This window comes from Urocampus carinirostris, chromosome 19, assembly GCF_059441175.1.
Source record: "Urocampus carinirostris isolate Australia breed hairy pipefish chromosome 19, RoL_Ucar_1.0, whole genome shotgun sequence".
Taxonomy (NCBI): Eukaryota; Metazoa; Chordata; class Actinopteri; order Syngnathiformes; family Syngnathidae; genus Urocampus; species Urocampus carinirostris.
Genome location: NC_142367.1, coordinates 11,628,965 through 11,642,792, shown reverse-complemented (window position 1 = coordinate 11,642,792; position 13,828 = coordinate 11,628,965). Strand labels below are relative to the sequence as shown.

General features: G+C 38.9%; 1 protein-coding gene across 1 annotated transcript in view; it reads right to left on the bottom strand.

The window, feature by feature from the left end:
* Positions 1-13,828, bottom strand: part of tanc2b (tetratricopeptide repeat, ankyrin repeat and coiled-coil containing 2b) — a 102,388-nt gene that overhangs the window by 65,599 nt on the left and 22,961 nt on the right. The window contains exons 3-4 of the mRNA XM_088322938.1: positions 9,645-9,716; positions 1,265-1,468 (exon numbers count right to left, since the gene is read on the bottom strand). Coding sequence (XP_088179064.1) covers positions 1,265-1,468; positions 9,645-9,716 — 276 coding nt within the window. The remainder of the gene's footprint in view (positions 1-1,264; positions 1,469-9,644; positions 9,717-13,828) is intronic.

The following is a 13,828-nucleotide window of genomic DNA, read 5'->3' as shown; positions in this document are numbered from 1 at the left end:
GGGCACACAGGGACAGACAACTTGCTCGCTCATTCACACCTAGGGACAATTTAGACTGGCCAATCCACCTGAAATGCATGTCTTTGGAATGTGGGAGGAAATCGGAGGGCCCGGAGGAAACCCACGGAAGCACGGGGAGAACATACAAACTCCGCACAGAAAGTCCGGTAGCTGGATTTGAACCCACACAGGAGGTTCCCAAGACCTTAGAACTGTGCCACACACGCGCTAACCACTGCGCCGCCGTGCTGCCCTATATATATATATATATATATATATATATATATATATATATATATATATACATACATACATACATACATACACATATTACACATATCCATCCATCCATTAGCTGCACCGCTTATCCTCAGTAGGGTTGCGGGGGTGCTGGAGCCCATCCCAGCTATCTTCGGGCAGTGGGCAGGGGACACCCTAAACTGGTTGCCAGCTGGTCGCAGGGCACACAGAGACAGACAACACATTCAAACCTAGGGACAATTGAGACCAGCCAATTAACCTAACATGCATGTTTTTGGAATGTGGGAGGAAACCGGAGTGCCGTGAGGAAACCCACACAAGAACGGGGAGAACATGCAGACTCCACACAGGTTTGATCAGAACTGATCTCATGACCTCAGAACTAACCACTGCGCCGCTATATATATATATATATATATATATATATATATATAAAATTAAAAAATGAAACAAAAAAATAAAACCTCAAATGAGATAATATTTGGTATTTAAAAATAAAAAAAACAAAATAACACAATAAAAAAGGAAAATTAGTTAATTAAAAACAAAATAAAATCTAATAAAAAAATCAAAGAATGAGCGCAAAAAGTAAGACAAAAACTTAAAAACTAATAAGAATAAATTAAGAAAATACGGAGCTACTTATACTGTAAATATATTAACAAAAAAATTAAATTACATCATTTTAACTCTAAAAGATCATATCTGGCGTTTAAAAAATAACACTAAGCAAAATAACAGAACTTAAACAAAAAATAATAAAAATGAAAACAGTTCGTACGGGAAAATATGAATATATACATATAAATATCGATTCATCCACCCCACAACAGGTCTAATTCACAGCAAAAGGCAGAGACAGTTCAGCATCATCTTGCACCAATCCCATGCATATTCAGAGTTTTCATGATCTGGTGCACCCTAGCGGCCTACTCTAAACCTACACCCCCAACACAACATCAAACACATACAAAGCACAAAAAAAAACCGTTTTCTATCTCACCCGTGAGCTTCTTGACAGCCTGCAGCCGGACGCCGAGCGCTTGGTGTCCGAGTAGCGGTGAGGAAGGCAGCGATCGTGAAACGCCCTCCATGATGCGGATGTGCTGCACACCTTCAGCCGCCATGGAGGGCGCCGAAGGCAACGGCGGCGGCAGGGCCGAGTAATAGTCCGCCTCGAAGGCGCAGTCGCTGTCTAGGCTGCCACCTGAGGGGCGAAAATTGACGCATTAGCTTAATGTTTTTCAACCAGTGTACCATGGCATACGAGTGTACCGTGAGATCTTGTCTATTGTACCACAAATAATTGTCCAATTTCACCCAATTAGTCACAACAAACTAACATGTGTTTGCAAAAAGCCTTTTGTTGTTGAGTATCTGTCCAATTTTCACTCTTTTAATAGCAGAATCTATGAGGATTGTGTATAACGCTGGATGCAAAAACAGACCGTTTATAAAATCAAATGTTAAAAATTGAAGATATAGATCAAATCTATATTTTTAATATACAAATCGAGTAAGCACTAACTCCCAACAACTATTCAACAGTTGTTTCTCTACAGAGCAGACACTACAGTTCAGGGAAATCCATAACTTAAAGGTCAAATATTCTCACAGAACATTAATTAAAAAGCCATTGTGCCACAAAAAAGGTATTCATTTATAGCGGGATTTAGGTAATGACTCGAAAAATGTCCCTTAAATACATACATTAAAAAAAAAAAATTAAAAAAAAAAAATACTATACGTACTTTAGATAAAGATGAATTTATCAAGTGTTTTTGTTTGTTATATGCTATATGAGTCACCAGTGATACTATTATAAGTTTGATATGCAATTTCTTTACTTTATAATTTTCCTTAATGGGGTATGGTTCTGTTTTCTTGTTTTGATTTTGAATATGTCTTCCCTGCAAGAAAAAAAGATAATAGGTGTAGGCACTTAAAAGCTTCAGCTTTAGCCTACTCCATTTGGGAACATGCTATTGTATGGTATAATTGTATTGTACATTTGGTTTCCTTTTGTTCATTATTGTTTGATGGAATTTTCTTGTGCTGTGGCCGAATAAAAAGCCACAAACAACTCTTCCAGATTAATGGAATAGATTACAAGAGTCATGACCACAGCACGGAAAATCATTGGCTGCTCTCTGCCCAGCCGGCTCACTTATTCCACTGACAGATAATGAAGATAACCTCAGCCATCCTTTTTATTGTATTAATTGTATCGTAAAAAATGGTAAAAATCAAATAGGATACACAACAATATTTATTTATATATGAAAATGATTTACTAGTACTAGCCAGATTTTTTTTTAAATTGTATTGCCAATGTACCATTAATTTAGGCAACAATACAGTGTTATTTCATTTTAAAGTACTGGGTAAGCTAACCACTAAAGCAGTGTTTTCGTTTGCCCGCGTCCCTGCGTCCTAGACGCATCATTGACACGCAAAGTGTCAAGTCAACGTGCGTCCCTGGGACGCAACTTTTTTGACACAAAATTGTCATTATTACCCGATTACATTTTTTTTCAAACAAAGATTTACCGCACTCCAAACTTTTCGTCAGGCAGATCTGCCATTGTTGTTTTGGTCTCGCAGTTCGAGTTTTTGTCTGCACATCGATCACGGCAAACGAGATCTCGTTGGTTCGAGATTACGTCATTGTTGTGGTGGCTTGTCGTCGAGGGAAGGTGAAAATCAACACAAAATTGGTATTTCTTCAGTATCAGTAATAAGTCGAAACTTAATTCAGAAAGTGATAACTACGGCAATAATTCCGGCACGAAAAAACGGCGGGGAAATTCTTCGGAAGATCGCGAAAGCAAGGAAAACACGGGTGTTGAAGCGAACGATTCGACGAAAGAAAATAAACAAAAGAATACTCCTTGCAAGAAAAGGACTTTTCTGCTAAAATAGACTAAATTATATTCCTGGTTACGCTATGAGGAGGATGATAATGGATTGGACTTTGAGAAGGCGTTACAACTGTGGCGGGACAGTAAACCACAAAGAATATATGAACTGAAAAATCTGAAGTGATAACTTGCTTTGTATTACCAATTAACTGATGATTAAAACTGAATGAAAATATAGATTAATATGTCAGCAATATTATTATGTATAATGTACAATATTGTGAACTAAAAAATCTGAAGTGATAACTGCTTTGTATTCCCAATTAACTGTGATGATTAAAACTGAAGGAAAACATAGATTAATATAATTATTTCAGCAATATTATTTTGAATAATGTACAATATTGCTGTGAACTGAAAAATCTTGAAGTGATAACTGATTTGTATTACCAATAAACTGTGATGATTAAAACTGAATGAATATATAGATTTATATTATACATTCGTCGCTGATTTCCAATTTCAACCTCGATAACACTAAATTTTGGGGACCCATCGATCTCTGTTGGGACCCATAGATTTTTGAGCATGCGAGACCCATCACTTTTCAGAGGTAAAATGAACACTGCTAAAGTTGTCGTTATGCTATGGAAGGTAACTAGCATTGAATAGGGAAAGAAACTGAAATTGTTGTCAAAATACAGGGAAATACATTTTTACCCAGATTTTAGATAACCTGCATTGGCTTCCTGTTAGCTTAAGATGTGATTTTTAAGGTTCTGTTGGTAGTATACAAAATTATGCATGGACTTGCTCCCTCATATCTTTCAGATTTATTGCCCCCCCACCTATGTTCCGGTCCGAAGCCTTTGCTTTGAAAATGCTGGTCTACTAAGGATCCTAAGAGCCAAGAAGAGATACGCAGGTTCGAGCGTGCAGCCCTTTAAAACTAGTGATAAAGGGCTATACAAGCGCTGCTCTACTTACGAACGAGAAATGGTGCCCCTACAATCCTAGTGGTTAAGGGATCCAACCAACCAAACAACCAACTAAACTGTGTTTTTAGATATACGTGTGCTTACATCTTTTTTACAACATGACTGTTAACTGGGGGAAGAAATTCATGCCAACTTCAGAAAATGTTGCCTATAGATTTTTTTTATGTATTTACAAAAATGTACAGTATTGTAAAATGATATACCTTAAAATTTTGACTACAGACGCTGCCCTACTTGCAAACGAGTTCCGGACGATCGTTCTCGTTGAATTTGTTCGTAAGTTGCTTCAGTGCTATATTTTGTATGTTTAAGGTTTAAATAAGTATGTTAGGGGCCTGAATTGTTTTGTGCTAAAAAAATAACATTTCATTAAATAATATGCTCTATAAAAATAAATAAAGTTGAGTTTAACTTACTTTTCGAAGATGCATTTCAAGACGTCCTCCTACATGTTAAAAAGTTGCGAAAAAAAAGCATTCTGACCCTTTTCTCAACCGCATCAAGCTTTATTATTTCACTTTCATTTCTAAATAAGTAGTGCGCCTCTTCTTCACACTTTACACCAACAATATTTAATGGATGCACGAGATATTAAACAATAAAAACGTCAAAGTTCTTAGCGCGCTAAAGATACAGTACACGTAGTACAGTATGTTTACACACAAACTAGGAAGTACAAGCCGGATTTCTTCTTCGAGGTGGATGCTGGGTGAACTCACACAGCGCCACACACCGGTAGCGGCAGAAAAAAGCACTGCAGTAATGTCCTGTACTAGGAAAAAGGTGCACACAATACAAAAACTAACTTCTAGCAATGTCCGGATATTTTTCGACCTCGCGAAAAAAATGTTCGTATCTACCGTTTTACTTAAGTCGAATGGTCGTAAGTAGGGGAGGGTCTGTACAAAAAAAAGACTTGACTTGACTTTAAAAGTAAACAATTTTGCCTCATCTGGAAAAGGTTGAAATGCGCTGGATTAGCTAACCGCTAATGTCATCATTTTGACGAGGCAGCTAAGGAGTATTCTAAAAAAAACAAGGTATTTTGGTCTTTGATGTGATGCTATAATGACATGTTTTGGCTGCGTGACTCCAAATAAACAAACGCCCACACTGGTCGACAAGGACGGGGGGGGGGGAGACATGGTTCAGGGCGGAATGGGGAGGGGGCTAATTAGCCAAAACATTTCCTCCCTGCTGCTGATAAACTCTTTGGCACTTTAAAACTCCAAATTGAGAATCGTTAGCATCCCAAAAAAAAAAAAAATAGAAGCTTTTTGTTTTTGTCTGGAGTATTCATTTGTAAAAGTAGTCTGGGCAACACACTGCCGATTATTGTTGCCGCCGATTAACATCTAACGTCGGTCAGCTTAAAAGAAGCATTATGAAAATTTCCGGATTTCCTTGGAAAACATCATCCTAGGTGAAAAGATTTCAGTTTTTTTGGGGGGGACAGGACAACACTAGTTGATATTGTTTCTTCCGATTAAATTCTAAAAACATAAAAAAGTGAGAATATATCTACAATTTTAGTTATAATGTCAATGTTATTGACAAATCTTACATGCATTATTTTAAACACTCGTAATCACATATAAACTCACTTGAAAGAACAAAAAGCTCATAAAAACAACCTTGATTTCTAAATAAATTACAAAATATGACAGAATTGATAAATTAATACTAGCCAAAACCTTCCTAAATAAAATCAAAGGCGAGCACTGAAGAATGCTAGAGCTCAACAATTCTATTTAAAAGATTTTTAACATGAACATGTGGAATATAAATAATCATGTTTTGTTAATTAGAGGCCCAAAACATAATGAAGAAAGTACTGAAGAATGAGGGGCGGCAGTGGCTCAGGAGGTAGAGCACTCGTCTTGGGATCAACGGATCCCAGTTCGAATCCCGGCTCGTCCGTGTTACATGTCGAAGTGTCCTTGGGTAAGACAGTGAACCCATAATACCCCCAATAAGCAGGTTAGCGCCTTACATGGCTGCAAGGCCGCTATTGGGAAATGTGGAGCACATTGTAAAGCGCTTTGGGAAGTCATTGACTTGAAAAGCGCTATATAAATGCAGATCATTTCATTGGGGCGGCAGTGGCTCAGGAGGTAGAGCGCTCGTCTTGGGATCAAGGGATCCCAGTTCGAATCCCGCCTCGTCCGTGTTACATGTCGAAGTGTCCTTGGGTAAGACACTGAACCCCTAATACCCCCAATAAGCAGGTTAGCGCCTTACATGGCTGCAAGGCCGCGATTGGGAAATGTGGAGCACATTGTAAAGCGCTTTGGGAAGTCATTGACTTGAAAAGCGCTATATAAATGCATTTCATTTTTGACCTAAAATAACCTTAATAGATTAATCCCAAAAACTTAACAAGATGTCAAATTTGTCCATTATGATTTAAACATAAATCAATAATATTTGTTTGCGTTTTTAAAACTGATTTACAAGAGACTTTGTACCTGTGTGTTTATTCAAAATTTAACATGATGTAGCAAAGAAATCCTGTGGCACATCTTAACAAATGTCATATTCTACGAAATATTTAATACTGATGATTCAGGTTTATTAATTCATGGACTTCATTTACTACAAATTATTGACAAACATCTGAAACTGGCTAGCAACCAGTTCAGGGTGTCCCCAGCCCACTGGCCAGAGATAGCTTGGATGGGCTCCAGCACCCCCGCGGTCCTATTGAGGATAAGAGGTGAAGAAAATTGATGGATATTAACAAACATGAGTTTAGTTACCGGTAATTTGATTCCTATACCTTGACAAAATGTGAATTTTGTTGATTATCTTGGGCAAATGAATAATAATAATTTGTTTTCTACAATATTGATAAAATTACACAATAAAGTATAATATAATAAATATGATGTATTAATACTATAATATTTTATACCAATATTCTAATATAATATGAATATAATCCATCCATCCATTATCTGCACCACTTATCCTCAGTAGGGTCGCGGGGGTGCTGGAGCCATCCCAGCTATCTTCGGGCAGTGGGCAGGGGACACCCTGAACTGGTTGCTAGCCAGTCGCATGGCACACAGAGACAGACAACTCACTCGCTCTATTATACTCAGGGACAATTTGAACCCGGCAATTAACCTAACATGCATGTTTTTTGGATTGTGGGAGGAAACCAACGCGAGCACAAGGAGAACATGCAAACTCCACACAGGAGGTTCCATCTCATGACTTCAAAACGGTGCCGCACATGCGCTAACCACTGCACTGCCGTGCTGCCCCGATATAAATATAATATAGTAAAATATATTTTTATAAAAATCTGTTTTCGAAAAACCCTTGCGACCCTGGTGTGGATAGGCCGTGCAGAAAATAGACAAAAGGATGTTTAAGAAAACAAGGTTTGGAAAAAAAAAAAAAAATCCAAAGAATCTGCAACATTATCACCAGATGTATCAATTATTAAAAATAATTGTTTGTTGGAGCCCGAATGGAACCCCTTTCAATCTTATCAAATCATTTTGAAACACTAATATTCATAGTGAGTCGTCTTTTATTGAAGAAATATAATACACTATCGACAGAAGTCTGTTTCATAACCTCAGGAATTGAGCTGCACCATGATAAATCGAATCAAAATCGGAATGAGTCGAACCCATTGAATCATTAGTTTCCAGTCAAGCCATCAACACTAACCCCCTCCCGCCGGAACCCGGCGGATCTTTAGCGCTCCCGAGAGTCTCCCTGGTGCTACAAATGGTACAAATTGTAAAAGATTTGGGAGGAAAATACATATTTTTGAAAATATGTTTTTTTATAGGAAGACGAACATGACACAATCACTTCTATCATTTTATAATGCTGTAAAAATCTGTGGAATAAATATTAGATTTCAAGTAACGCATTTCTCCTTTTCGTATAGCCCTTTATCACAAGGAGTCTAAAAGGGCTGCAAAAACCACAGATTATTACAAACTACAGACTATTATTACACCATCCCCTGATCTAAAACCTACCTGAGGGCAAGGAAAAACTCAAAACTCCAACATGAGGTAAATGAAGAAACCATGGCAAAATAACTCAACCTCTCACCCTAATTTAAACACAGAAGTCACATTAAACGGGTAAGAATACAATCCTGTCAAAAAAAAGAGTGTCTAAGTCAGGGGTTTCCAATGTGGTGCCCGCTGTCATGATGGTGCCCCCTAAGGACCGCTGTGGTGCCCGCAGAACTGTTTTAAAAATAGCTCACCATGGCTGGGTCATTGTGATTTTCTAGTATTCTTTTTTTGTGGTTGACTGAGTCTATTAAACCCTTGATAATTAAACTGGCAATAACATGGTAACAACATAGCAAAAACATACGTTATTTTAGAAATGCATTAAACTGGGTGCCCTTTGTGCCTATAAGTAACCAAAAGTAGCTTTCAGTTTAAAAAAAGTTTGGAGACCGTTAGTGTAGGTAATTTCAATCAAGAATTGAATAAATAAATTCAAACCAAATGCCCTCCCCGGCCACTAAAGGGTAGTGTTGGGTTTGTATAGAGTGGTGAGTTTGTTCAGGTGTAAAACTGCATTCATTCAATGCCGAACTGGAAAACATTCTTTCCTATTGTTTGTGAATAAATGTGTTGTGTAGAGAAAAGATTCCATGTCATCCGTAATTATAATATGTAGGGTAGGTTACTAAGGATAAAGCCTAATACTGATCTGGCCTGCCACGGAACAGAATAGTCTGGATCTGGCCTCAGAGCCAAATTACGTTTGACATCCCTGATATAAATCTTTAGATTTTTGCAACCTCGGACCTAATTATGTTTTTGTTTTCTTGAGTCAGTTTTGGCTCAACATTTTGGGTTGCTGATCCTTGCCTTAGCAGCTAGGGCTAAAGTTAGGACAGGGACCCCAAACCTCGTACAGCTTTACGCCACAAGAACAATCCACAGGGTTTGTACACATTTTTCATGACCAAATCTGTCAGTGTCTCGATCCCTTAACCACTAGGGTCTTAAGGGCACCATTTACTGTGGTGTGTCTTGGGCAAGAACAGCCAGGCTGCACCTATCCCTCTCCAGGCCAACAAATACGAGCACTTTGAAAGGACTTTCATACCAGTTTTCCTATTTCTCCTGTACCATTAAAAGAAGAATTCTAAGTTTGTGCCTGTGTTTTTATTTTCCGTTTTCTATCCATTGTTCATTAAAACCTGTCCTCTTATATTCACGACTCCAGGAGGTGATGACATCACCATACAAACTAATGCCAGCTGCCTTTAACTACAAATAAAGAAGAAATGCAATGGAAAAGTGAAGACACCAGAAGCAGTGTTGGCATTATTTTTAAGCAGACTTATTCATTGTTCTACAATGCGCAGGCTATCGTGTCAGACTGCCCAAAAAACAATTTCAAGCATTTACAAGTACTTCACCCAAATTTCAAGCACATTTCAAACCTTGATAAAACAACATTAAAATTCAAGCTCTTTCAAGGATTCCAAGCACCAGTATGAAAGCTACAGCCTGTATTATTTGCTTACCTTGGCCAAAGTAGCTGAGATGAGGGTCTAGACCGGACGAGCGGGCGTCTTCCAGGTCCTCGGTCCCGCCATCTGCGGAGGACGAACACAAAGAATAAGGCACGGAGTGAGCGCGGAGGTGCTGTCGCATCCCCGGGTAGACTTCGCTGTCGAGCAAAAGTCGAGTGTCGCGTTCACCCCCGACCATCCACAAGTGGGACCTCAGGACCCCCAACAGGCTGCTGACACACAGCCCCTCCACGCCCCTTCTCCTGGGGCCAGAGCGCCCCCTGAAACTGGCCGCCCAGCTCAGCTTTCTCCTCCTTCTCCTGCCCGCCATCTTCCAAAGTATGACACCACCAGAGAGACAGCGGATCAGTCCCGGATCGGCAGGCGGTTCACAATACGGGGATCGATGTTGCCCCCAGGGAGCTCCCGGACGGAATTAACCGCGGCGGGTGGAGCTGCAGCCAGGAGGGAGGGGGCGGTCCCGGAGTTGTTTGTTGTGACCAAGCGCAATGGTCCCAAATTGAATTGTGTTCGTCGATCGACGAGAATTGCTTTTGTGGTTGAGAGAGAGTTCATAAGTCTTGCGGAAAGAAAAAAAAAAAACGATGTGATGACAGACCAAAGCTCAAAGGGATGATTCAGAAGAGGCACACTACGAGGGTGGCGTTGCGAGTCACCGTCGGCTGATTTCATCCTGGCTAAAACAGTTCCGGGTTGTGTTATGGATCTCTGGCAGTCCACTGCAGCACTTTAGGATTGAAATTGAAACCAGATAAGAAAAAAACAACGCTTACAACGCTTATTTTGCACGCAATATGAAACGTGAGAATTATTAAATAATTTTCCCACCAAATTACAAAATTAAAAAACAAACAAAATATAAAAAAACATTTTCTCCACACAAATTTATATAAAAATCATATTAAAAAAATACAGAAAAATAAGTTTGAAAATACAGAATAAGAAAAAAAAAACCTTCAAATTAGCAAAACATCACATATGGTCTTAGTTAAGTTTCATGATCATATATAAAAAAAGAGATTCCCCCTCTAAAAATACAAATTCTAAAATTTGAAAAAAATAAATAAAACACCTTCAAAATTGCTAAACTTATCCTGTATTTTTGTATAATGGTAATGTATGTTAACTATATATAACAAAAATAATAAATACTGATAAAATTAAAATGTTATTTAGAGAGAGAGAGAGCTACTGTATATACAGTCTCTATCTGTCTCTTTATATATATATATATATATATATATATATATATCATAACAACTTGGAAAATATGGGCAAATCCCATATGCAATAATTGCCTTTTCACACCAACCATGATAAATGAATGGTTTAAAACACTGGAGCAAGGCATGTGCTGTCTAGGGGATTTAAATTTGGAGAATTTATTTTCAAATTTCAATCAATTATGCACAGCATTTGGCTTGAATGGCTCTGATTTTTTACCCGGTACTTTCAGCAACGGGACTTTGCTAGAATACACACATTATCCTGGCCACAGAGCCCAAATCCCTCGGGGATTGACCTTCCCCTTGAGGCCATCCACCTAAAAGTTCGGTTTCTGCTCTCTATAACCTTTTGAGTAAAAATATAGAATGTACCTTAATGAAGATAAAAGCTGACTAAGAGCACGGATTACAAGTGAACTTATCTCAGGAGTTTTGGAAAAAGAGCCCTTGGAGCCGTTAATTCCTCAACTAGGCTGGCTCTTATTCGATTTAAGGTGCTCCCCAGACTCCATTATAGCGAACATAGACTCCATAAGACTTTTTCTGATTCAAGCGATGAACATTACATCAGGTGCTCTCAAAGTCCTTGTCACTCAACTTTTATGGTTTGGTCATGTCCTAAACTACAGTAATTGAGCATTGGAGACTATTTTTGGGTGCACTTTTGATGTTTTAGGAAAACATATCAATCCCATCACCGCAAATCTGACTATCTTTCGACAACTGTTATTCAGGATAACGCCTTTACTTACTTGACATAACTTTTGTGGAAGTCCTCAGAACCACCTGCCTTTTATGCATGGCTGCATGATATACTTTTTTGCTCAAATTACCGTATTTTCCGCACTATAAGGCGCACCTAAAAGCCTTTATTTTTTTCAAAAGCTGACCATGCGCCTTATAATACAGTGCGCCTTATTTATGGATCAATTTTAAAATTGCAAAGTTTTCCAACTAACTTGCAGCCGCCGACTCGATTTTCCCCCGAACGCCAAGTAGTACGCAGTGTATGCTTGGATTTATTTACCGACGTTTCATTGGCTAACCAATGTGTCAATCATCATTTGAATCAATCACTATTGGCTAAAGTTATTCGGAGGTCAAGGGGCGGATCCTTTTTATCATTTACAGGCTGGCATTGGCTTAAACGGCAACACAAAGCCTGCAATTGGCCAAAACAACGGTGTATGCTGGGATTTATTTACCGGCGTTTCATTGGCTAACCAATGTGTCAATCATCATTTGAATCGATCACTATTGGCTAAAGTTATTCGGATGTCAAGAGGCGGATCCTTTTTATCATTTACAGGCTGGCATTGGCTTAAACGGCAACACAAAGCCTGCAATTGGCCAAAAAAGATGAATGTTTATGGCACGTGGCTGACGGCATAGAGAAAGCATTTTTTTCTATTCTGTATTTGAAATTATTTTATTCTCCTGGATTTACTACCCTCACGGATATAAGAGGACATTGGCTGCACATTATTATGAACACAACGACTTCGGTGAGCTACTTCGGGTTTTATATTGTCCCTGTATCTTGTTTCAGACTGAACTCGATGTTTCTGTGATAAGCGGTGCAGATAATGGATGGAATGGAGTGTCTATTTTTAAATTCAACTCAATTCCAAGTGTTTATTGTCATATGCACAGTAAAGTTGCGAGCGAAAAAGAAAATAGATACTAAGGAATGGTTAGCATTTCTTGAATCCCAAGACTTTAACCTTCCGAATGATGGAACGATGCATTTGAGTGACATCGTACGGACACCGCATCCGCACGTGTTCTCGACACGTATTTGCGTCTTTGCAAGCTTTGGGAATGTTAAGGGGGTAATAAGTTGGACTTAACTATCTGACTGTTTTGTCCACGTTCCCATTGTAGCGCCTTATAATCCGGTGCGTCTTATCTATGTCAAAAATTGGACCAAGAACTATTTTTTCGAGGTGCGCCCTATAACCCGGTGCGCCTTATAGTGCGGAAAATACGGTAAAAAAAAATGTGAATTTTATCCCAATGGGTGTGACAGTAAATTCTATACTCATTGGGAGCCTTTGCTCGACTATTTTGGAATAATCCCACTTGAAAACATAGTAAGAAAGACCTGGATGCCAGGGTCTGGTGACTGCTAATTTTAAACATTTTTCAAAAATACAGTAAAAGCAATACTTAAAATTAGCCAAATATTGTTTGCTAACTTTTAGTATGATTTATCGAATTTTGCACAGAAGATAAAAAAAATACTTAAAAATAATGATGTGATATACATAGCAAACAACAAAGTATAGAAGTATGAATAATATAAATACAGTACATACAATATAGAACATAAACAAGCAAAGATAACACTTCAAATCAGCAAAATTGTAATAAAATAAGTAGAAAGACATTGAGTGTCAAGAAAGTGCAAGCAAGCCTCTCCCAAATTTTCTTTGGGGCTTTTCTTCCCGCTTTCGAGCTTGAGAATGGCGTCATTGTGACATTTTGACTGAAGAAAGAAAGCGTCGATTCTGTGCTGCAGATTGCTCTCTTGTTTGATAATCACAATGGCAAAAGAGGACAAGTGGCCTCTTTCAGGCGGGGGCGAGATAAAGGCCGAGGAGGAGGCGAAGTTTGGACACAAGTGCGTCTTCATGCGGCGGCGGGACGCCAGACAAAACATGCGGCAACCTCTCCAAAAAAACACCAGGCCAGTCAGAGTCGCACAATCCGGCCTCTGTACGCCAACGCACTCTTGTCTGCGGGCGAGGACGGCGTGGACGTACGCTCGGGACACAAAGAAATCTTTATGGGACGAAACGCCGTCAAGTGGGAGAGGATGAAACACTTTTCGCAAATACAACAACAAAATGCCGCCATTTTACCAATGTTATAAGTCTTAGGTATGACTCGGCCGAGGCGCGAACCAGCGACCTCCCAGTCTCAAAGCGGGCGCCTTACCATCTAGGC